At 38.9% G+C, this 26,556-nt stretch overlaps 1 protein-coding gene and 1 non-coding gene across 3 annotated transcripts; both read right to left on the bottom strand.

Moving 5' to 3' along the window:
• Nucleotides 1-166: 166 nt before the first annotated feature.
• On the bottom strand, nucleotides 167-25,893 carry PRPF39 (pre-mRNA processing factor 39). 2 transcript variants are annotated; one of them, XM_007434141.4, is made up of 14 exons: nucleotides 25,760-25,893; nucleotides 19,749-20,112; nucleotides 17,840-17,965; nucleotides 17,060-17,178; nucleotides 16,198-16,365; nucleotides 13,956-14,124; nucleotides 13,244-13,351; nucleotides 10,450-10,614; nucleotides 10,002-10,128; nucleotides 5,069-5,337; nucleotides 2,948-3,132; nucleotides 2,553-2,627; nucleotides 1,458-1,578; nucleotides 167-867 (listed from the first exon to the last, which is right to left on the bottom strand). In XM_007434141.4, the coding sequence occupies exons 2-14, from the start codon at nucleotides 20,076-20,078 to the stop codon at nucleotides 811-813; spliced, it is 2,019 nt and encodes a 672-aa protein (XP_007434203.1). In that variant the 5' UTR covers nucleotides 20,079-20,112; nucleotides 25,760-25,893; the 3' UTR covers nucleotides 167-810. The 2 variants fall into 2 exon arrangements, with proteins under 2 accessions (XP_007434203.1, XP_007434204.1); XM_007434142.4 differs by having other exon boundaries at nucleotides 10,450-10,587.
• LOC112541361 (small nucleolar RNA SNORD127) lies at nucleotides 4,926-5,009 on the bottom strand. Its single transcript, XR_003085366.1, has one exon. It is a non-coding gene; the product is annotated as a small nucleolar RNA SNORD127 (small nucleolar RNA).
• Nucleotides 25,894-26,556: the final 663 nt, after the last annotated feature.

The following is a 26,556-nucleotide window of genomic DNA, read 5'->3' as shown; positions in this document are numbered from 1 at the left end:
GCAAAGCATAGTGATACAAGCCTTACATGCAAAGTTTGAAAATCAATGCAGAAAGGAAACTTGGAACTGAATAGCAGTACAGCTGAAACCGCCAGAAAGAAGCCATGATCCAAAATAAATTTAACAGCCCCTCAGTGGTTCAACAGGAAAAACTACTGTTCAGAAAGATTACACAATTTGATTTTATTACAAAAAGGCATTTTAAACAAAAAACTAAACTTACACATGAAAATTCCAATACAAAATCCATCCTAAGACACAGCATGGTTCTAGTAACACACTTCATTTTAGTCACTCGAAGAGATACCCTATACATTATATATCCCAATCTGTTAACATTTTTCTAAAAGCTCACAGCTTTTGGATGCTGCAATTGTAAACTGGTAAAACCAAACAGATGCAGGAAAAGGGGTGTGGGACTTTGAAAAGATTCAAGCACACTTTACCTCAGAAGAGAAGGAAAGTGTTATCTCCTGGCCTGGGTAGTATCTGAGATTGCTGGGGCAGATTTTGGCCAGTATTTAATACATGTTAATGGCTTGCAAATTAACTTTCCCAATGAATCATCAACACTACTTCATATAATTGCTCAATAATTTTACTATTGGGAAAGTTGATTGCTTGGTAGACTAAATACAGCAAGATACCAACATGAGTTTGTCACAAGAACCCTGTGAAAATCAACTCATTATACATGCAAAAAAGACAAGAATCACGTGACTTTGTTCACATCCCTATTTCTTTCTCTTTTACAAAAGAAAAGCTTTAACAAAACATTGTGAAACTCCATTTTTGGTTAAATTGTTCTGCTCATGTTGAAGATGACTGATAATATTGTCCATAATTCCATGCATTTGAGTAGTTGTACTAAAGGGGAGAAAATGAGGAAAGTTAATACCTTATATAGTTAACACTGTCCTATAAACTCCAGTATTACCCAGTGTGAAGTAGCTGAACAATTATTAAAATAACTTGAAAGTTGAAATTCTCAAGGTGTAAAATATACAGGTAGTCCTTGCTTAACAATGGTAATTGGGACCAGCAACTTGGTTGTGAAACATGTCATGCAACTGTACCGACTTACCATGGCAGTTGTGATAGTTCTAGTTGCCATCAGGCAAATCCCATGTGGTCACAGCATCTTGCAGTCACATGATCACCATTTGCAACCTCCTGCCGGCTTCCCATTGACTTTGCTTGTCAGAAGCTGGCAGTGAAGGTTGCAAATGGTGATTACATGACTGCGGGACACGACCATTGTAATTGCACACTGGTTGCTAACCACCCAAACTGCAACTTCAAGGAACAGCCATAAGCTCCCCGTTCAGCATGTATATAAACCCACTCTTACAGTACTATTAAACTGGGATACTATACAACCTATTTTTAAAATTAAATAGTTTCACTAGCTGAGACACAGAATTTGGTCTGAAAGCTTCCAGACAAATGATGCTCACCTGATACCAGGCACTGTAATTGTAGGCTGCCTGATTTGCTTGCATATCTCCATCTGTTACTTGTCCAGATATAAGGCCTGCTTCATCACCGTGAATTCGTTTCTCATCAGGTTCTTCACAGCTGCAAGAATAGTTTGTGTCATTTCTTTATGGAACAGAACCCTTTCAGAAATTCTTGAATTTTTTTCCAGCTACTATATGTATGAAAGGAAATGCTGTACTTTCCTGCAAATGTTGAACTAAGCCATACATTTCCTATCAAATTGTAACTGGAAAGTACAGTCATTTTAATTAAAATTTAACCTCTCAGTGGAGAGTACCCAAATGCTGATGTTGAATAGAAAGGATGCTTTTTGATTGTGACATCTGCAGAACATCTGTATTCCTATGCAGGCTTGTTTGGTACAACATCCAAAGTTTCTTCAGAGTGTTATAGCATTACTGAAAATGAAATTTCCTTTCCTTGTTACCCTGTTTTTTCTAGAATGGTTTTTGCAGTCATGTTTGGGTAAAAACTGGAGTTGTCTTTTAGTTTTTAATACATGTTGTTTTAAACTGAAGGCTGGAATTCAATATCCTAGGCAACACATATAAACTTTGTACAGTATACATGCAGCATTTAAGTCTTAAACTGTTCCTTAGTTTTTCTTCAACAGAATAAGTCATTATCATAATGAAATTATGGGAGGCCTTTTGAGCTGCATATTTAATCTTAAATGACATCTGCAAGGCCTCAATTACCATTTTTTCCTTCAATAGAATTAAAGATTGTATACATAAACGGCATACAAATAGTATTTTACTACTATCTATACATTTATTTACTTAGATTTCACTGAAGTGTGGGCTCTTCTACTCTATGTCAAAAATGGTTTTAGGGATCTCCCTGAACACGTGAAGGAAAAAGGTACCTATTCTTCTTGCTCATGTTTTCTGGAAAGGTATTGTGCCCTCAACATACACATCATTTGCATTTTAACAGCTCAGACATATGGTACCAACTTTAGTAAGGATTCAAAAATATAACAGCAAATAATTACATCCATATTTCAAAAAGCAATCAGGTACTCTTAGCTAAAATTAAAGTGTGTGTACCCATTCTCTGCTTTCCTTTTTAAACATTCTTGTTCCTTTAGAAGGGCTTGATGTTCTTCATAAGCATCCAAAAGCCTGCCAAAAAGGAAAAAAGGAAAGTTTCAACTGTGTGAAATTCCTGCTCCAGATATTTTCTGCAACAGATATAACACCAAACACTAATGTTCTGCATACTGCTTTTGCTCCACAGTTGGTATTTCTTGCTGTCCCTCAATATAGTTGGTTTTTGAAATGTACTATTGCAGTCAGAGTAAAATTGAAAATAGAACAATTATAGGGTTGGAATTTCTGGGGAAATTTATAAAGAATAAGCTTGATCATCTTGACTCTTGTAGCCTACAAGTCATTCATGGATCCAAAAGTCAAAGGCTACCACCACTAAAAGTAAATCTCACTTGTTCACATCCAGGCCAAAGTCTTCAAGAAATTCCACTTTTCGCTGAGAAAATATAATCCTCATTTTTATAGGCAATGTTCCATTGATAGCTCTGTCAAAACATAAAATGATGTTCTCCTCATTCTGCTTTAGATCTCCACTGTACTCTATTTCCAACAAATTGAGATACAGTTTTGGATTATCCTGTGCAAAACACAACACAATTCAAAATGAATTAAGTTTCCAAGTGATTATCCACTGTCATTTAAGAATGGCCTGGTTTGTATATAACAGTTAAACGGTATTTTTAATCTACAGGTTTCCTCAAACTTCTAAATGTACACAGGTAACAAACTTTGGCAATAAAACTGGAAGCACGGTTTGAATCCTGACTTACTATGTATGAGGATCCTGAGTAACTCTTGGGGTTTTTAAAAGTTTCTCGTTACCACAAATAGAAATTGACAGATACCTAGATTACTTTGCTTAATTGAAAAACTGGCTGAATTCATACATCTTATTAAATTCTATACTGCCCAACTCCCGGCAACTCTGGGCAGTTCACAAATTTTTTTTAAAAAAACAAAATCAATACAATAATAAAAACAAGGAAAAAAGGATGGCAAAAAACAGGCAACAACCAAGCCCTCACTATCCAGAAGGGGACTTTAATCCCTCTTGCCAGACAGGTCTTCAAGGCCCTCCGAAATGCCAGCAGGATGGGAACCTTTATAAGGCTGGGCCCTATTTTGTGCTATGTAAATCCAGGCATAGGCTGCAACCATGATTTGCAACATTATATAAATTCAGTCACTGGTTTTTCAGTAAACTATGGCTTAGTATATGTAAACTCAGCCAACGTCTGAGTTACATAAATCCATTGGCTGTGCTCCTTGTGGAACTATAGACCAAAATGTCTGCTCTGTTGCTGAAGGTTTCCTGCCTGACTTAAAATCCTGCATAATTTGGACTCTAAGCCTAAACTTACACACAGAGCAGGCTCCCTAGTTCAGTTTCTCCAGTGTGTGGAAGGAGACAGATCAGATGCCAAGGCGGCTATGGAAGGGTACATAGAGCTCGTGCAGTCCTATGCTTCTTACTAAGTGAAATCACTGGAGAATCTAGTGCAAGACGACAGCTCATTAGCTCTTTCTGTGAATATTGCACAAACCTTTTTACAACAGGTTTCAAATTACAGCAACAAACTGAGGCCAAAATAATAGGTGTGCTAATAGTATGAACACTTTTTGACAGTTGAGCCAATCCTTTGGGAATATGTAACATAAACCCTTTATTGTACTTCTTTAAGGAAATGATCAGCAATTTTACAATCCCTAGAAAATTACATGGCTCAACTAGTCAGAATATCCTCTAGGAAAATGACACATACAGGAAAGCCTTCCCTATTCACATTATAAATATACATTTGCAAGAACTGGTTGCAAGTCAAATCAAAACATAGTTATTGTAAACTGTCCAGTCATATTGTAAACTGTCCAGAGTAATTTCCTCGTGAGATGGGCAGTGGCTAAATTTGAAATATAAAATAAATAAATAAATAGTACATGTTGAAGATGCAAGGCCTTGGAAGCTTGTATGCTTTGTCCATACATTGCCATATGTATTGGGGCATCTGAATGGAACCTTGCAGATTAAACAAAAATCCATGATATTCAACATTCTTCTCTAAAGAAAAATATCAGAGAAGCTACCTCAAATATACCCTCATGTAACGGCATCTGTGTTTCGGATAATCTCACTCTCCCGGAAACGTTTTCTGCTACCATGTGGATAACTTTGCATTTTTCATTTAGAAATCTGCATTGCTTATTTTGAACACAACTAGTTCAGGTATTGTGGTCTACCATTTCTGGCCACATCATACCACCAAGATATGGTATCACTATACTTTCAATGCCAGGTAGTTACCAGACCAGAATATTTTTCTTTGGAAGGGAAGCCTGAAATTTAGGGAGGCACTACAGGTATGGTAAGCCAAGCAACATCAGGTTAGAGGGACTGTTGTCTCCATACAGCAGCTATGTGCATTGCAGAGTTAAAAGGAATCATCACAGTTGCCAGCTATAATTACTTCTTCCTAAGATAAGACAAAGAGATGAACTGTCAGGAAATTACATACCCTGTCTCTATCAATGGCCTCCAAAAGAACTTTCCTGGCTTTTGGAAGATTCTTCTGAATTTTGAAAAGGTGCCGAGCAAGTTTTACAGCAAAGAAAGAGGCTTCGTAGTTTGATTTGGCATTTTTCACAGCTTCCTGAAGCAGGTGCTCGGCCTCCTCCATGTTTCCATGTCTCCGTTCTAAACTAACTCTTCGTAAACGAATCATGGCCAATCCTGAAACGTTCTCTTCAAAGATCTTCAGAATTCTTCTGGCTTCATTGATGTTCCCTAAAAGTAGGAGAGAAAGTATGTGTGGACTAGGAACTGCAAACTGACTTGAGCCCATCAAATCTTTTAGGATATCTCCCCATCCCTACATCAATATTAAGCTTTGTCCTTTCATTCATGATTTGGGATATTATGTCATGCATATTGGATTTTCAGCAGTCAAGAATCTCTGCTTCACAGAACTACAGGGGATCAGAAAGAGATGCAAATTAAGGAAAGAATAGGCACTCCAATTTAGTATCAACACAGAACCTCACTTCATTTGTGCTAGTTTCAAAAATCTAATGACAGAAGTAGCCTTAATTGAAACAGGCTCTTCTGAGCAGCTGAGCAGTGAACTTTCCATGCAGCTCCTTTTTCTACCCTGAACAGAGGGCATCCTTGCCTGGGTTGCTCCTACCATTGGCTTTGGCAGGCAGAACCAAAGAATTTTTTTCTCCCACTAATAATAATAGAGAACAATTCCTAGCAAATTTAAAGAAAATATGCCTTCAAGCTAAGCTTGATTTCTGGTGAGTGCATCTATGTACTTTTCTTGACACTGATAACAAAAATAATTTGCTGCTACCATATGCTACAATGTGTTTGTTAACTTCATAACCTAACCAAGAGCCCTGAAATTTCCAGACAGTTCTCCATCCAACCATACTGATCTTGTTTAGCTTCTGAGATCAGCCAAGATATGCTAGACCTCCCACATCATCCTGAGGTTAGATATTGGCAAGCAATGGAGTAGGAGATGCATAGGCTTAAAGGAAGAACTATAGATACAAGGAATAAAAAAATCTTCCATTCAGTAAAAAATTAATGAGGAAATGATGCCCTCTATTCATAGTAGAAAAAGGAACTTCATAGTAAGTCCAATGTTCCATTTTCCTACACTGCCTGGAGAGCAGCCTTAAGCAGCACTGGAGAACTCTCAAAAGTTGGGAGCTACTTGTTTGACAGAACTCTGAATGTGGTTCTGCTTCACACAGGACTTTTCTTTTGTAGGAGGCTTCACCTTAGACCTATGAATTAAAACTGTAGTGTCGCAATAAAGAATTGATGGAGGACCATGTTGTCAACCTGCACATGTTGTTCAGTAGCACCTTGGTAGAAAAAGCAACAAGCTGGCTACATGCCTTGTAGAACTTGCTGTGATATCTGTTGGGGCATCCTTTTATCAATGAGCTATGCAGGTTCAGATTCACCTGGTGGTCACAGAGGGTACCTCATAGCCAAAGACAAGTGACTGGAAGGATGGTGCAAGTCCTTAGTTCTTTTGAGGTAAAGACTGATTGCTCTCCAGATGTACAACCTGTACTACTGCTTCTGTGGTAGCCCAGAAGATTTAGAGGAAGGCAAAGAGCTATGTGGAATACAGAATGTGCCTTGGACATGAATGTGGGATCTCTATGGAGGACCACGGATTATAGAAAGACCTGTTTGAAATTATGGCCATGAGGAAAACCATTTTCCAAAAAACACATTTACTAAGCAGAGTAGTTTAAAAGACCAGTACACCAGAGTTGCATGGCTATGAACAGTTAAGTTAATCCTGAGAATCTAACAGGACTGAAGCCACCACTAAAACCTATGTTCTAACATGGTGGGTCAAGGTAAATGATTGATACCCACTTACAAAAAGGAAAGTATCCCAAGAAATGGTCTTTGTGCCACTTCCCTTTTCTCCTTCATAGAAGCAGTAATACAGGTTGTACATCTGGAGAGCAATCAGTCTCTACCTCAGAAGAACTAAGGACTGGCACCACCTTCTAGTCACTTGTCTTTGGCTATGAGGTATGGCAGAAAATAAGCCAGGTGGTTTCAAGTATCTGGAATACTGATGCTCCATGGGAGGCCACAGTGGTCTGGATGGAGACTGAGTCACAGTTTAGGGTCTACAAGAACTGTTTATTTCCAGATGTGCAGTTGTAACCAGCTCAAGTCTGAATGAAGCTGGTTCTCTGGCTGAGAAGATTTGATCTGAATGGAGGATACAAGACTGCAAAACCAATGCCAAGCACAAGGTCTTCTAGGACACAGAATGCTACTAAAATGACTCTCTTTTCCATGTATGCCTTGTACAGAACACTAGCCAGCAAAGAGAGTGGTGGAAAAGCAAAAAAAAAAAAAAAAAAAAAGACTCTTCAGCCATTTAATTTTCAGCCTAGGGCTACTTTCATAGAAATGCAAGTTAAATTGGTTTATCTTGCAGTTGGCTCCTAATACAAAGTGGACTACTTATAGGAGGCTCCAAATCTCATAGTAATCTCAGGAATTACTTGTAGATAAAGTTTCTGTTCTCCCAAATCCACAACTGGCTGAGCTGGTTCACTATCAAAATGAAGGAATGTGTGAGATAGTAAATGAAGCTACAATTCTTCTAGCATCTTTGCGAATCCAATGTGGAAAGCAGTGTATCAAACTTTTCAATCAAATATTCAAATTTCACAAATGTCTACTGGGATGAATGAATGAGCATATGTTAAATACAGGATTTGAGGATTCAGGCACGCTAGCCAGTCCAAGGGATAACTTGAAGGGTGGGAACTACTTGCTGAGCAGGGTAGGCCTTAAGGTCCCCAGCTGGAAGTTGCAGTATTGAGCCATTTGCAATTAAGAACTTTCCAATCCCCATTCTACTAAAAGAGTATTAAAAGAAGATTGAATATCACATTAAAAATAAACCTGCCAAAAGAACCAGTTCTATAACCCTGAGGTCAAGCTGTTGATAAATGTCTGGATGTGCTTCTTCATCTGGTGTGACCTGGGAGAAACTTAAAACAGTTATGAGGTGTGTCTTGAAACCCTATGCTGTATCCAGAGGAAACAGTGTGAATCATCCAAGTGCCTATGGTGGTAAGGGCTAATTGCTCAGTGAATAGATGAAGCCTGACCTCTACTGGCAAACCTTGTTTCTTGGGGCCCTATTGTGCATGGTGGAGAAAGGTAGCCCCAGGGCATCTACTGCTTTAGATAGTGGTTTGGTTTGGTTTCTTTAGAAGTCTGGTTCTAGTTGAGGATAGAAAAGACAAAAGGATTGAGGTGGGCTCATGGTGGTGGCCAGAAGGGAATTCTTTTTTTCCTTGGTTTCAATTATGAACTTCTCAAGAGGCTCCCCAAAGAGCCTGCCACTCTCAAAGCCACTGAAGGCTAGTACTGCCTTGAATTTAGTATCTTAAGTTCAAGGTCTCTAGAGATAGATGTCTGCACGTAGCTATATTGGCAGATGTGTCCTGCCCAAGAACTGCAATAAATCTAGGCTGCAATCAGCTGTGAAGACCAGAGTCAGATTATTAAAGCCTTGGTGGACCAACAACAGTTCTATGGGGTTGTGCTTTAAAAGCTGCTCGGACCATGGAAACACTGCTCAGGCAAATAGGGATGTGGTAATTGCTGCCTTGATTATTGAAGCACTGGCCCTTGTGAACTTTCTAAAAGATCATTATGTTTGCCAGGATGTCTGGAACATCTCCATCTTTTGAGATCATGGCCTCTAAGATGGCTGCTTAGGCATCCACTAGTGGGGCCCTTAAAAGGAAAAAACAGAGCAAAAAGGAAGTTAGCAGAAAACTCCCATTACAACCTTACAAAGCAATGAGTTCGACCTGCTTAATGGCAACAAGTGCTATTAACTATCATCTAAGGGCTGTAAAAAATCTTGTTCACCTGCTTGCATGAAAGGAGCAAGCCCTAGGGGGGAAAAACATTACTCAACGGCCTAGCAGAAGTTAAAATTTTTCAACTCTTCCTGACCTTTCTGCTCAGTGTGCAGAAGACAGGATCAGGAATTTCATTTTAATGGAGCTGATGAGTGGTGATTACAAATAATGGTTGGTAACCCACTTAGGTGTTTGCATTATCCAAAGACAGATGCAAACAAAAGATAAAGGTGTGCACTGCTGGCTACATTATTTATTTGTCAAAAAATAATCATCCTTTATATAATCTCTTCTTCCTTGATTTGAACCACTTCCCAACAACAAAGAGCGTAAGTTACAATGGGAAGTCTCAGAAAAATGTGACTGTTTAACTTAATTGCTGCAAATCATGAACAATCTTTAGCAGGAACTTTGAGAAAAGGTTGGTTTGCAAGACTCTAGAAAAGTGCTACACTCAGGAAAAATACTATTATGTAGACATATGCAAACTATTCTATGCATGTACCATTCCATGCACAGATCAGTCCACATCAGGTACTCTGTACCTGGACCAAGGCACAGACCCAGAATATGTGCAGTACATCAAACTGCTGGAATTATCTTATGTTGATAACTTTTTCCCACTGCTGGCATCCCACATTTCTTTTCTTTTTTCAAAAAAGGGAGGGGGTGTCACATACTGCCCATGACACTGGAATGTTATTGGTTCCCCCAAATGAATTCACACAGCTGAGAAAAATCAAATTAAAGTAGTTCTAAGAACTACCCCAAATCTCATGCAATACATCAGATATCTCAAATATCTTTTTGCTTGTTTTTGTGCCTTCGAGCCAGTTTTTGACTCCTGGCAAATGTCTGGACTAGTAGTATCTCCAAAATCTGCCTTGTTCAATTTTGGGCAATGAGAAAGGGGAGGGGAGAGGAGAGGAGGGGAGGGGAATTATGCGATTAGACCCAGAATCTAAAAAGATTAATGAGCCAATTCAAGAGAGACACATATGCCCGCTATCTGCTCACCTTGCTGTTCTTCAAAAGCAGCCCAGAGCAAGTGCACCATCGGTTTCTTCGAGAGGTGTATCGTGCAGGCCCGGCTGTATACGTGCCTCACCCCTTCAATGCTGTGGTTCTCCATGTACTTGGCATACTGCATTTGAAGACAGAGCAGAAACTGAATGATTCCTAGCTTACTCTGGGTTGCTAAATACTTGAGAGAACTGTAAAATTCTTGTGTTTTAAACCCATTCAGCACCTTTATTGAACCATTAGACTAGTTTCTGTAAGGAAGGACGAAGAGAGGCAACGAAGTTGGCATATGCAGCTGTCAAATCTGGTTGCAAGCAGACCATCTCCTAATGCAACAGATATAGTTATACATGAACAACATTCAAACAAGAGTACAGAAGGTTAGTCACTGATCATCAATGTTTGCAAAGAGTAGAACTGGCATAGGAGCAACGCCCCTTACCTTGATCCAGAATTCTTCATAGAGAGCACAGGAGATCACACAACGCTCAAAAAGAACCACTACTCGTTCATGAGTTCCGTTCTCAATCTCGAAGTCCAAATACTCCTTCCAGTTCTTCAGCTGCGTTTTTTCCAGAGGCTTAACATGAAAATAAGGTCGTTTTATCTGAATTGGACATGAAAACATACTTCATTTTACATTTTGCTCTTTACAGATATAAACAACCTGAATTATCTACTGTCCCTCAGCAAACCCTATTTATTTTGTTCCCATCCAGTTTTTGTCATCTTTGCCATCTTTATTCTTTTTTGTCTCTTATTATTTTAAACCACCCAGAGTCTCTGGGAGTTAGGCATATAAATTTAATACATTTTAAAATTGTTGTTGTTGTTGTTGTTATCAGTCTTGTATATTATACTCAACTATTGCTTGTTTGGATATGTTATATCCAAATATAACCAGTTTGGACATAGCTTTCTAAAAATGAAAAGAACAGCAAGAACCAAAACAAAATACTACGTCAAGCAAACACTTGGCTCCTGGACATGTGTTGATTTTCAGAAGTAGACTGTAAGAATCTGCAAGGTGGTCAGTTCTAAGAATGCACTATACCAGCTTGTAGACAAGAAAGGGAGTCACTTAGAAATACAGTGGTACCTCGGGTTACGAACAGCTCTACTAACGAACATTTCGGGTTACGACCAACTCGGAATACGTCCAGAGTCACGGAATGGATTAAGTTCGTATCCCGAGGTACCACTGTAAAAAGGCCCATGTAGACTCAACATAATCGTTATGTCTAATTAATCTAAGAAGATTGTATATAATGGCAAGACTATAAAAACTCTAGCTTTACAGAAAAAGAAAAAAACCCTTCTACAGGACGATATATGCCCAAATTCCTCTACTTCATCTTGTTTCATGCTTATTTTAGCCTAACCAAATATTCTGACAGTCAGTCAGAATTCTTTTCTTCCTTGAACTTGTTCTATGGTAACAAAATCCCCATTAGACATAAAGCAGTTGGATATTACAAAAGAAAAGCAGCATGCAAAGAGACATCAAATAAATAAAATATGCTTGCTGTATGACCTTGGCTTAGTAACTCAGCACACACAACTGCTAGTATAATTGAGGAGCAAGAGAAACAGAAAAAATGTTGGACACTGAAGGATACAATTAAAAAAAAATTGTGCAAATAATAAAGTATAACGATTCAAGAACAGCCTTAAACTTGTCTTTACTGTAATTTTAAATATTATTTTAAGTAAAATATTGCTTACTAAAATAAAGTCATTAATTAAAATATGCTGACTGCAGTAGAAGTTAAAGGGAGTACAACAGGATTTGGAACCACGCCTAAGTTACTCAAAATTATCTACATTTATAGTATTTACTTGCTCTGACTCACCCATTTTGAGTGACCTGTCAGGCTGCAATGGATCCCATTTAACTGAAACTTCAAGTTGAAATTCCAAGTATCATGTCATCAAGCAACATTTATGCAAGAAGCTGCAGACATGATGCCCTCGGCAAAAAGCTAGTGCTAGGGATGCCCAGGGACCCTATTCCTGTCTGAAATTATCTCCAATACATTGTATGGTGGACAGCATTTTAAGGGAGAAAAACCACACTGGGGGCCTTTGTTGTTATAGTCACATATGAAAACATAAAATTATCAACAGCAGAAAATGAGATAAGATGTATGCTCTCCCAGCAAAGACCAATCCTTAATCAAAGAAAACCCTTGAATTGACCCTAAAATCAGAGCATTTTAGACTTCTCTAGCACTGGAAAACAGATGACCAGCATGTGCTGAAATTTTAAAATGTTCAAATCGATCGATGAGGATGTAAGGAAAGGGCTCCCATATGTGAGGAACAGATTTCTAATTTTTCTTACTATAGTTCTTATCAGTAGAAAGCTGTCCCTGTCTGATAACTCTACCCCCATATATTTTAGGTCTATGCTATAGGCCATTTTGCTAGGAATTCTGGTACTCCTACTACAGGTGCATTTGCATGGTTTAAAGACTGAAAGATTGGTCTAAACTAAGGCTACTTATGAAAATTTGGCAGATTCATAATGTATGTTTCCTTAAATACTGAGAAGGAAATGGGTATAAGGAGACAGCATGTATTTATGATCCTGCTTACAACCTCTTAACTTTGCAAAATGAAGGCAGGTTTTATTTATTTTTCCCCCATGGCCCATTTCAAATGCCATTTAAACTACAAAATGAAATGCCTACGTACATTCTAATTTAGCTAAACAAAAACCCATTCAATGTTTTCACTACAGTTGACATGTTTGTTAATTAGCAATGGTCAAATATTGTTTTGTAAAACCACAAACATGCAGCTGGCAGCTTCCTTTTTAAAAAATGTCAATGTGCTACCATGTATCAAGCAAACGGAAGAGCCAAGGCAATGTCCCATCAACTGTACAGCACAACAAAACAGTTAGAAAATTGAAATGTCTTAATCGTGAAAACATTTATTCTCAAATTTGCATGCCATCAAATTTTCATGCCTCACAGCACCTTATTACATTCTATTATGCAGTAAGAAAAATTCCAAAGAATAAAACATTGTAACAAAATAATCATCATTATAGTATCTAATAAGAAACAATAATCATCCATGTACCAGCAACCACAACCATTCCCCAAAAGCCCTCTGGAAAAGCTTAAGTCTTTAAAAGCTTCTACAAAGCCATCAGCAAGGGGGCCAGCCTAATTTCTAGAGGGAGGCTGTTACCCTCAACTTTGACAAGATTATTCAAATGAACTTACCCCTTCTTCAAAAGTCCACCGCTTGCTGACTTCATGCTCATTGTGATTGAACATTTCTTGATGAATCTCAATGATTCTGTGACGCATGTTTTCTATTTCAGTGATTAGCTAAATCAAACATTGGAAGTGTTAACACAAGTCAGGCAGGGAGACATTTTTATTAGACTTTCTGAAACAAGTACCTACTCTGGATGAGAATGAAAACAATCTATGCTAGTGGGACTGTGAAATATGATGGGTTTCAATAGGATTGCTGGTACATATTCCAGTTTAAGATGAATAAAAACCCTAAAACTAACAATGACTTTCAACTCCCACAGCCTTTGTTTATCAAAAGAAAATACCTGACCACACGTAGAATGGAAAATACAACTCAATGGACTCTTAAGAATCCTGAAGAATGATCACCAGTCACTTGACAGTATTGTGCTAGACCATTTGTCTGTGGCTAGACCATACTAAACAAAATGTGGTTTCTTTCATTTGGGTCTTAGTGTGCTGCTATACTGGTAAACCATGGTTTATGGCTTTACATTTTTGGAAACCCAATCACTTGTAGCTTATTCAGTATACCACTTTCAATCAAAATGCTTCCAAGAATGTTATTTTCCTTGCAAACAGCTGACTAAATGATACAAAACTGCTAGCACCCGAGGAATTGGCTACTGTACATTACAAACTGCACACTTGTTCAAAAATGCTGATTGCTTACTTTAGCAGGGTCAGTAATATCTTCAATTCCAGAAGGTTGGTTATCCCCAGGGGGTTCATCCTCCCCATTATGACTGTTAGCAGCAGAAGCAAGTTCTCTACGCAGCTGAATAAATTGTTCGGTAGTAAGAAGGTCCCGAGGCAGATTATTCTGGACATGCTCTTTGAACCTGTAACATATCAACAAAAGCAAAGAGCGGAAAGTCTTATTATTTTATGTTCACTACTACATAATACAGAGGTCAGGGTGAACTACTAGCTATTCCAAGCTTACTACATATACTACTGAAGCACGTGCAGAGTTATGAACAGCTAGAGAAATATAAACCAAGTCAAACTTACATCTCAGTGAAACAGTTCTGAAAACATCATCATTCAATTCCAATTTTTTTAATCTATGGAAGTATATGACTTTGCATCTTCCAGATTGAAAGGGTTTATTTCTTCTACCTGAACTACACAATGAAGTAGCTGGACTTGTTAGGTCTTTTTAATTGCAGACAAGTTAGCAGAAGCCACTAGTTTAACATGAATGCCTTAGAATCCCAAGAATATAAAATGCAGTTATAAAATGGATAAAGAAAAAATGTTAATCTTCCAAACATAAAACACTAAACAGAAGTTCACTGGCTGTATTTTATAATTACTCAAGACTGAATCCACCATTGGTTTCTGCTCTGCATACAGCTTCACAGCAACTTTTTCCGAGCTGAAGCCACCGTGTATTGAATTGCAATTCTAATTTTCCTCAGCTGGCATGGCAATTGCAGTACACTATGTTAGGGAGGGCTCCAGCAGCACAACCTAGAAACATTTTAGAAATCTAACACATTTATGCTCCTTAATAGGCCAGCAAATTTAGTGATCACACTAATGCAATGTCACATACAATGCAATGTAAGTTTTATTAGTAAAGGAATTGATTCTGTGGGATAGACCCAGTGTAATATCCATTCATATAATGGGATTATTCCTTCCTTCCTCATTCTCTTGATTTTCCAACACGGCCTCCAAATCTGTTAGAAATTTTTTTGGGGAGGGTGGAATCCAAGGGTGCTTCAGAAAACGAAGGGATCCATTTCAACAATCTACTGGTGGACAAACACAGTTGGATGTAACACTCTATCAGTCCTTCAGATCCTTCTATCAAGTCAAGAACAACTTAACACCCTACACCACTTCAAAACAGGTCAGGCAATCTGAGACCCTTCAACATCTCTGATGTAGCCTACTGCAAGTGTCCTTGGGCCTAAATCTATTCCCAGTGCCACTGCAATCTCACTGGAGAAATGGGTGCATAACCTCTCTGTGTGCCTTTTCAGCAACGCAATCAACTTCTCAAGAGCTTGCCCAATATGTGGGCTGCTAGGAGCTGAATCCCAGTGGAGACTAAAACACATAAGGTTAACAGATAATCTTTTATTCTCTTTCTTTGGAAGAATGGGATATTTTGTTTGCATTTATTTACTCAGACATACAAAAATACATATGTACATTCATAAGTGGTCCTAGTGGACTAGGAATCAGCATCACACCCTATACCCAAGATTCAAAAGTCTGCCATTCCTAATGGCACACAGTAACTTCACTGTCCTTAAAATTGTTTTGGTAAGAGCAGTAAAACTGTGCTGTTTTGCAAAGCACTAAGCTGTTTTAAATATGTGAAAACATAGCTCATTAGTTTGCTTAAATATTACTATTATTATTAGATTTTTATCCCACCTTTTATATATTTAGGCCAACTCAAGGCAGTGAACAAACCTAATCCTCCTACCTCTTATTTTCCCAACAACAACCCTATGAGGTGGGCTGGGTCGAGAGAGTGACTCAACTCAAGAAAAATCTACAGAATATTGTAAAATCTGGTTCTTGCAATCTTGCAATATATGGCTGGAGATAAGTTCAAAAACACCCAGGAAAGGATTCCTGACTTGATCTGTAGGTCAAATTATATTACCATGTAAGTAATATGGCACACAATTTCTTTAATTTACAAATTATCCTTATCATGAAATGGTATTTATAAATCACCTTTAATTACAATATTATTATACAATAAATATTTTTACTAAGTTACGTTGCAGTATTCCTGATTGGAGTAAATCACAAAAGCTTGCAAACCCATCTCTGAGCAAAAGGTTGAATGTAGTTTAGCGACTACAAGAATTTTCAGCACTGTAAAAATGTAACATACAGTTATACCAACAGAAGAACACTATCCAAACAAATTATAATTCTTATACCTTTGGAAGTGATGGCTATATAGCTGTGTTGGAATTCCAAGAATACGATCAAATACAGTAGTCACCGCTCTCAGGTTGCCTTGCTCATTTTCCCAATTGATATACATTTCCCAGAGTTTGTCTGAGCGGAAATCTGTCCCTGCAGCAAGCACTGCATGTTCATAGGTCCTAGGATGTAAACGTGATCAAGGAAGTTTTTCATCGGCACAAAATATACCATGTACCACATTAGTAATGTTTCATTTAAAGAAGAATGAAGCCACTGAGATATGATTTTTAAGAATTTAACACAGAATACCTTTTAGATATTTAAAGCAGAATACAACATTTAGTATTATATTGTATGTGATTGGAAAATTCATGGCCTTACAACAAATAGCCTTCCTCAAATTCAGTCCTTTCAATATTTTGCAACAGCTACTTTCAGGCTCAACCAGCATGGCAGTGGCAAGCGAGGATCTGGGTTGTAATCTGATGCCATTACATTATGTTTTTTTTTAAAATAAAACCACATATATCATGCATAGGATTTTTTTCACATGTATATACACTATCTAAGGGAAGTGAATTTTAGAAGATGTTCTGAAGCCTGAGCACAGACTTTTCAACCCCTATCAAGAACACCAGACCAATCTGGCCTTTAGTAAACTAGTAAACAACTAAACTTCAACTGTACGCATCTTTACTTTCTGAAGAACCTGCTGTAAATGACTATTCTAATTTCAAGCAACTGTGATCAGAGAAGCAATATATTTCTCTTTCAGGCAGAAGACTACGGTGTATTTTCATATGACCAGCCACAGCCCTAAGTAGAATTCCACTGTCCGTGATACATATATCAGATTCTTTTCAACCAACTTACCCTCTAATGGTCCCAACAGTTTCTACATCACTGGAATCCAGAGTTTCTTTGAGGAAATTGATATAATGAATCCACAGATCAACGCTAAGAGGTATCGCCTGGAGTCCTCTCCGATACACCTACAAAGAGAACACTAAATAGCTACCCTTTGAACCTTTAGTTAGGTTATATGAGAGAGGCAACACTGTGTTATCCGGTGAACCTTACGAAATACTAAGGTACTGGAATTTTGTTTAAATAATCTACCATTACCATTTGGGTGGAGGTTGGCTAGAACATGGCAATGCTCTGATCTCCACGTGCGGAGTCTTGATCTTCAAAGCGCGGCAGTCCCTGCATCTGACCAGGCTGTGTGGGCAGGCTTTGGGGTACAGACCATAGGGCACAGACCCTTTAGAGCACCAATGACAGCGTCTGACCAAAAATGCAATAAGATGTAGCAATGGTGACCAGCAAAACCAACCACAGCGTTTGAATTTTGTGAAATAATAAATGTATAATGTAAGTGACAGAAAAGCCCTGCCCTACTTGTTAAGCTGCAGTGTAATGCAGACGCTTGCACTGCAAAGCTTGACAAACTGTAGTAGAGGTTTAACGCACCTGCCAACAAAGAGAGAAGATATTAGCTCCAAAGGCCATAAGGAGTGACAAGTGTAAACAGAAAACCCTGTATGAATGTGGCAGGTACTGGCAGCCAAAGAATTTCTTGCAATGCAGTGGTTTGGTCATCATTTGGCTCACAGAACCCAAGAGCAACAGCTGCATTCACTATATACGTACCTCATCTGACTGTTTCATGTTATCGTGCCGCTTCTCAAGGTCTGCATACTTCTTCCAATAGCCATAACAATATGGGTAATGAGTGAAAAAACTGTCAAAGGCTTTCCTTGCAGCTGGTAAATGGTTCTGGGAAAAAATACACAGGGTAGGATTTAGTAGTTTTAGACTCTGCAGTAGATTGATTGGGAGGAAAAAAACCTTAACTTGTATATCATCTGCCTTAAAAATAGAATCAAAATACACATCTTGAGGAAGCAACTGCAAAATCTGTTTGCAGATCAAGAACCCAAGATCCAAAACACTACTACTTCTCCATAACATTCAAAAGAACAGCTATCTACTTGACTATGTATACTCTTGATTGGAGTATAATTCAAATGAAAGAAAAGCCCAGTATACCTTGGAGACAACTTTCTCCTTTAAAGTTCTACAGATGCAGCCAAAGTATTGATACTCCTTCACTTTTCCCCAAAGAACCCCAATTTGCCATGAAATAAACTGAAACTGACCCAAATAAACAGCACCCACCATTCTTTATTCCAAAGTCCATAAAGCAGACACTTTGCTTTTGATGTATGACTTAACATATTCTTCTAAATAATAAAACAAATGACTATAATACAATACTTTTGGCTGCACCTGTATAACGTTCTATAATTTACCAAGAAGCTGTTTAATCAGTTACTTGAGCACAAAGATGATTTTCACAATTGCTAGTCTTCTATTCTGTTTTCTCTGCAGGAAACTTTGGTAATCAGCTACTAGATTTAATTGGTTCAATTAAGGTAACATGAAACAAATTTATTTTAATGAGTCATCTAATCCATTACTTAGATAATTTTTGTTCTTATTTTTGAAGAACATTGGACTGATTGGATTGCCCAGCTTAATCGAGAATTATCTGCTACCAAGACGCTAGGCTTTAAATTGCTCTTCTAGATTCGACATAGTTCATCCAAGCTACAGTAAAGCCTCACTTTATTACATTAATTGGGAAGGAAGGAATATTTGCTATTGCTTATTGTCTAATAACTATGAAAGAATTTGTGTTAATTTATGTCATAAGGGCATTACACAAAGGGTATTACACAATCCATTACACAATGGATGCACACTTACTGGTCTTTCCCTTCTCCACACTTTTAGATTTCCTTACCCACATCGCTATTGTCACTACTACTACTGCTGCTGCCACTCCCAATGCCCTTCCATATACCTATGCTTTGCTATCATAGCCATTAGTTCTTTGCATCCCAAACCACAGCTTTCCTACACACTGGCCTCTCTGATAGACTGAAAGGGCTAAGGCCACTGCCATCATTTTGCCTGTAAGAGAGAAGAAAACTGCTGCTACTGGACCCTTTTCCTTGCCCTCTATACACAGAATCTATCACCAGAATTTCCGGGTTGAATATTCAGAAGATAAAGAGTGCTGAAAACTTCATGGTGCAGATGAGTGAAAGAAATCATATACTAAGGGCATCTTCTGGTAGAAATGATGGGAACAAGTGAAGAAAATCAATATTTGGAAGTTGAACAGCCTTCAGTTGTATATTCATTTTGCTCTCAGTTCACCTTTCTTACAGGTGGCATGCAAAACATTTTACAACACTGTGGTTCTCAGTCAAAGACAGATCAACCACTCATATTCAACAAGAAGCCTATTTTCTATAAATGTTATATTTTTAAGCTATTATTCAGAAACATAAAAAAGTTAATTATTTTTGTATGAAATTTCAATATATTTTGTACATTTAATTCTTTATCTCTTTCATGAAACACTAATACAACTTCCCTGAATTTCAGGGATTCCATAATGGCTACAACCATGAAATTTAGAACTCATAAATTCAAGTAGTGGACACCAGGGAAAAAACACTACACACACACAAAAGATAGAATTACTTACCTCTTGTTCTACATATTGAAGGAGGTAAACCCAACCTGTGAAATCTTGTGGGTTAGTTTCAACTACTTTCCAAAACTTTTCAAAGTCAGCAGGGAATGAATTTTCAGGATCAGAAGTCTTTACAGTTTCTATGTCTGGTATTTCAGTGTCCTGAACAGTCTCTTCCTGGGAATTGGCACCAGGAGAATTATCAGGGGACTGCTCCATCTCCATGACACTCATGATCTCTGTGCTAAAGTCAGCTGGCTGCTCATTCTTGGCTTCAGTGTCCTTACCCATGTTCTCACTTTTCAAGCTGCTGTTGTCTTCTTTATGTTCTGAACTCTGCATAGCGACTGGTACCTTTTTATCTTTATGAAGTACTCTGTAAATGCAGAAAATGAATAGCATCAGTACTGTCTGTTGAATTTTCATTATACAGGCATCTGACAATACTTGTTTTAATAAATGTAATTTTTCATAGAGGACGATTAAACGTTAGCTGAACCAAAGCTGAATGAAAGAGTTTCAAGTCTTTCTAACATATAGATTGACAGCATAGATATAGGCAAAACCATTTTCCAGCCCTACAACTAAACTATCCTTATTAACAAGTGTGTAAAATTCTAACGGGAGTAAACAACTATCCACTCAAATAAACAGTAAACCCTTAGCTTGACAAAATCCATTTAATATAAGAACTATTTTTAATGTTTAATGCGTATATCACAGCTTCACAGATAAATCAGGAAAAACACAGATAATGACTGCTCAATAAAAATCAAAAGATGAAAAGAATAAATTCAGCTCAAAGAAGGTAGAGCACTAAAATAAACAGCTGAACTCAAAGCTGCAGCTCTCATAATTAGCAATAATTAACATACATGTCAGCATAACTATGGTCTGTACAAATTACAAGAAAAAGGAAAATATGTGCATTGTATTTCATAGCCTAAGATATCCAAATAAAATGCTACATTAATATATCTGACAGTATTGATTTCATGGCATTTTCCACCTATCTTTACCTCAGAATTCCACAATGGAGGAACCAAATATTCTCATCTAAGCACCATCTTTTCTATTCTCAATTACCAATCAAAACAAGTAAATAAATTGTGTCCTGCTTCCTTAATGTCATAGCCTCACTTGCAACAAATTCCAAGAAATTCAGCTGACTTTGGTGGAGAAGGGGGACGGGGACAACTGAGCCTGTCACACAAAGAAATAACCTGCTCATTCAAATCACTGGCATATACCTAACAGCAACTTTCATACCAAACTAAGGTACAACAAAAAGGCCTATCAGCTGCCCTAGCCTGCAGTTAAAGAGTGGCAAGAAAGCCCAATCACATCTCATCCCTGACAATCATCTCTGATAATCCTCATTATCAGATATTATTGATAATGAGGATTATCAACTTTGGTATAAAAAGGCTCAAGGGAAGCGTTATTTATTAATTTCAATCAAGCTGGAACTACAGGACAAACCTTGATGTGGTATCCTCCCACAATGCTTCTGAGTTTGTTGATACTAATTAACAAAGTCATTCCATGGGAAATGGATTTTAAGTAATACTTTTGGGACATGGAGAAAATCAAAAGCTATTGAACATGTGTGCAGAGATGGACTTGGGACTGAATATCAAAAAATAAAAACCTGTCAAGGTTTAGCCACAATAGAAATCAGACACTGAACCTATTCACTAGAACTGAGAGTCTACTAATGAAGGGGTATGAAGTTTTGCCATTTACAGCAAATATTTGGCTATACAAAGGCTTGGATCTCAATACTCATTCCTCCAACATAGGAAAAAAAAGTCAATATTCATAGCTCAGAAAAAAAGGTCTAAAAATACAATGATAATAACCACAATTCTCAAGTTACAATTTTCAAGATATTTATTATCATGTATCAGAAATAAAATTTCAAATTATTTCACTTTGGTTAGGTAAGTAAGTCTCCTAATGAGCCAATTTGACTCCTGATGACTTCACTGAAATGTTTTCACAATTTTCTTGGCAACAGTACAGAAATGGTTTGCCACAGTCTTCTTTCAAGATGTTTTTCGTCTTGAAAGTAGTCTCTGATCCAAGTAGTTGCCAGGACAGACTCTATTTAACTTCTGAGCCCCAAAAGGATTCCATATGCACTTTCATGCTTAACACATTACCAAAACTGTAGCCCTATTCTCACTTGGCCAGGATAAGCCTTCTTGAACATAGCTGAACTCATTCTGAGTACATGTGTAGAATCTGAGCACATACATATTAAGTAGTAGTTGGCTGAAGATTAAACAGAAAGGAATTTAAATTCCATATTAAGAAACAATACTTTTGTGAAAGACATTGAATAAACTCATTTTTTAAAAAGAGGTACAAAATATGTAGATTGTACAGAATTTAAAAATACATTTTTTTTTGGTCGGGAATGGGTTAAAAAAAAAAGAATGGGAAATCCTAAGTAGCTGATTTCTAAAATCTTAAAGTTGACCTTGGAGAAACAGTTAGAAAAACATGATTTAAGTCCAGGACAATAAAAAAACTTTAGAAAAGAAACTCAGACTAGCTACGCCTTAATTCCCTTGAGTAAAGAGTGAGGAAGGGAAAGTATGACTTTTAATATTGTTACTATAGATTATATCAGAGTTCCAGGCATTCTTGTGTTTGAATCTGAAACAATTTGATAGAATTATCTAGCAGATTTCCTAAAGTAATTTATATTGGTGGCCATCATATCTGAACAAAAACAAGTGGCATAAAGGAGAACAACTGATCTTATCGAGTGCTTGACTAGAATCATTAGTTTAGTTAGTTGTGATTATTGCTATATTATTTTTATGGCATTTAAGCGTTTGAAATAATATATATTGATACATATGCTTTATGGGATTATTTTTATCTAAAAAAATTGTATGGCCATCTTATACAATAACAACCCTGGATGGCTAAGAACCATAACATAGAAAAATTAAAGAAAATCACATTTATGGCAACAGAAATAAAATGTCCAGGGCAAGCAATAAAAAAAATAAAACTCCAAATTAAGTACAGAAAAACAAAGCAATATTCACTGGCATCAAATTATTCTTCACAGCCCCCCAAAAAACAATTTTTTAAATAACTTTTGGAAGAGCAACAACATGGCAGTGAGTCTGATCTCAGAAACAGAAAGTTCCAGAGCACAGGCACAGAAAAAGAAAAACAGTGCCTGCAAACTTCAGCTGTCTTCATTCTGTGAAAATGTGGAACTACTTTCCAGTTGAAGAAGGCATTTCTGAAGGTACCTCAGAGACAAGCCAGAGTGCTATAGAGATCAAAACAAGCATTTTGAATTGTACCTGGAAGCTGACAGAAAGCACAGGATCTAAAACACTGGTGTAAAACTGCTCATGGGGACAAGAGCCAGCTAATAACCATAAGAAGGAAACCTGGGCCAGCTGAAGCTTCTGAGTGATCTTCAAAGAAAATTTAATATAAAGTGCATTGCAGTAGTTCAAGCACATGTCTTATTGCCTTGAGATCTTCCCACTTCAGACCTCAATGTACAAACATCAATTAAAACATAGCCTATTTTGTCCCCTTCAGATTCTAACAACACCCAGACCCTGGGTCAAGGTACTGACAGCATCTCCCATGACCGGACGTATGGATACTATACCACAAACTGAGCAAACAAAGCCAGCTCATGTACATGTTAAAATCCAGGAGGGATATAACCAAGGGAGCAATCACGGGGCCAATCTCTCTTCACCTAGGGATACCTGACAGTAAACATTGCTGGTGTCCTATAATGCAAACAGAGAAGAGGGGAGATGGGAAAATATAAACTTGGAAAGAAGATATACAGAAGATGCAGACCCACAGAGTACTAGGAAACAAAAGAAACTCAGCTGAACCAATATAATCTTCATATTTACATCATATCTCAATAGAAGAGAACATGTGTAGCTCAGTGTTGAACTGTGGAGTCCCTGGAGTTCTCTGAGCTTGGCTGTTTTCTTGCAAACATTTCATTACCCGGCTAGGTAACATCTTCAATGCTAGAATGGAATGGGGTTTGCTCTCTGTTTATATACAGTGGCATGCCCTGCCAGTGTTGGTAGGGGTGGGGTTTTTGTTTTTTTCCTCTAGTAGTTCCTTGATTAGGGTATTGTTTACTGCTGATTGTATGACTGGTGATAATCTTGGTGTTAATCTCTGCTTATCTAGTGATGATTGCTGGTGAGGAGATGTTCTGGTCTTTTGTTTTCCTTTCTATTGTCTCTTTTGAATAGTGTATAGATGTTGTTTATCTCTATGTGCCTACTGATGGCTGCCTTGTCCGAATACCAAGCTTCCAGGAATTCCCTTGCATTTTTGGATTTAGCTTGGTCTAAGATGTTTCCCAGTCTAACAGTTTCCCAGTTGAAATTATGGTTAAGTCTGTCCATGTGTTGTGAGATTAAGGGGTTTTCATCGTGTCTTCTGACTGCTAGTTGGTGTTCATCTACAACATACAGTGTAAGGACTGTAACAACCACTATGTAGGACAGACAGGCAGAAGGCTAGCGGAGCGCATCCATGAACACCAACTAGCAGTCAGAAGACATGATGAAAAACTCTACATCATGTCTGCACCTCCACTGCCCGCATTATTTTACCCCATTTGCTCTCCTACTTACACTCATTTATTCCTTTTACTTACAAAGATTTCAAGTGCTGTGACCAGAAGTCTGACAATCTAGTGAATACAAACATTAACATTAACACTGAGATAAATCTGTTAACCAAAGAAAAGTGAACCCCCCCCAAATGCCAATTGTTGCTTCCTTTAAAAAGCGTCATCCTGATTATATCAGCCACAAATAAATAACAAATTAGTAAGCACTGTCTTTTTCTGCCTTCCCCCGAAGTTATGTTATTTCTTCAGTGCAGGAGTCTGATCAGCAATGCCAGCTGATAAATATTAAGGACAAAAAAATCTCACTGGCTCCTTGGACTGTGCGGTCTAGAGAGCAAGAATGCAGGTTAATGAATAATGTAATTTTCTTCCATGCTACTTCTTTCTTACTTCCTTTAAATCCCCTCTCAACGCCCATTTTCTCATGAAGTTTTTCAAAACACCTGGTTCCTGTAACACTTTAGGCATGTACAGCTGGAAAATTTCATATTTCTTCTCTTGCATCCCTGCCTCTTAACTCTCCCTATCGTTTCCTTTTTAGTGGCAAGCCTCACCGGCCGCGGTATCTGTTCTCTTGTATCATGACCACTGTGTTGTACTGAGTCAGGATTAGAAAGTTATGCACTTGACCAGATTAGGAGGAGCGATGCAAGCGAACACGTGCATAGTAATGCCTTTTTCTCATGACCTAAACCAGCTTCCCAAGCCTCTTAAGTGTGCGGGACTACAACCCCAACGCCCATAGCTACCCTGCTTGGACATCACCCGAGTTATAGTCCGACACATACGGAAAGCGCCAGCTTGGGCAAAGCAATCCTAATCAGAGGAATAAGGCTGGGAGAAACTCGCTAGGCGGACTTCTTGTCTGAAGCTCCAGCCGGACATGCCATCCCGGGCCCGGGGAGAAAGAAAGCTGGGCTCTCCCGGCAACGACGCCCGAGACAGCCAACTCCTTCCTCGGTCCACGATGCTCCTTCTACAAGTAGTAGTAGAGAAAGAGCTGCTTTTCCCTCCTTCCCTCGCTTGCGCGCGCGCTTGCTCCCCCTTCCCCCCCCCCACGCACGTGCGCACGCCTTCGACCACCGGAGAGGGGACAGCCGCCGCCTCAGGCCGCGCCGGCCTCGAGGGGGGCGGAGAAAGACGCCAAACGGTGATGGGGAAGGCATGGGACGCGGGTCGGAGGGCATGTTCACCTCCTCTTTCCTGGCTGCCAACCGCCCTGCCCTCCCCTGCCCTGCCCTGCCCTCCCCTCGCCTCGCCTCGCCTCAGCGAGCTTGGCTGGCGAAGCGGTTGCTCTTTTTACCTCCCCTCAGACCTCTAACACACACACGAGGATGCTTCTCGTTCTTTCGCCCGTTTCCCCACAGACCTGGCGCGTGTTCTCTGCCATCGATCCCGCCCGCCCAGTCGTAGCCGTCGACGTGACTTTCTGAGCGGCCTCCGGTCTGCCCGCCGTCCGATTGAGTGTACTGCGCAGGCGCGCCAGACCCAAGGCCTCTCTTTTTGGTTCAACCTGACTTGCGCCGACGGCGGGAAGAAGGAGGCGCATGCGTGGTGGAGTTCAGCCGGAGGCACGGAAGACAACCCCCTAAAAGAGCATGCGCTTGGAAGAGGCTGGCTCGGCCTTCCTGCGACGTGGCTGTTGCGCGTCTCTCAAATGGGAGAGCGGTGTCAGCTCGTGAGTCACGCTATGGGGCTGGTTACGGGCCAGTCTGTGATAGACTCCCAGCTCTAGTTCAGCGCCTTCTTCCATTGTGTTACTCCAAATGTGGACGCTGTGCAGCTCTAATGGTCTTCGGCTAAGATGGCGGCGTAACCGGCTCCTACATTCACCCAAGCGCCTCCCCCGTCACTCCCTGCCCTGATAATGGCTTAATCTCCTTTGGGAGCTGCGAACGGACGATTTTTATGTTTCTGTGTGATATCTGGGGAATTCGTGGGTACAGCTGACGGGAAAACTCCAGCACAATTTTGACGATATTTGCTGAGGAAATGAAAGAAGGCGTCCTAAACCCTCTTCAGGATTCACCTGAAGCTTAGAAAAGTAATTGTAAGCGTCTGTTGCATCGCTGAATAATATCTCGGCAAGAACTAAGGCGCTAAGGAGAAGCATCTCTGGAAAATTCAAAAAAACAACTGTACTCTTTAAGGACTTGTTTCTGTCAT

This window comes from Python bivittatus, unplaced genomic scaffold (genome assembly GCF_059951505.1).
Source record: "Python bivittatus isolate LINGU-HERP-01145 unplaced genomic scaffold, Pbiv_v1 ctg000580_np1212, whole genome shotgun sequence".
NCBI classification, from domain to species: domain Eukaryota; kingdom Metazoa; phylum Chordata; class Lepidosauria; order Squamata; family Pythonidae; genus Python; species Python bivittatus.
The sequence above is the reverse complement of the archived record's forward strand: the minus strand, read 5'-3'. Positions and strand labels throughout refer to the sequence as shown.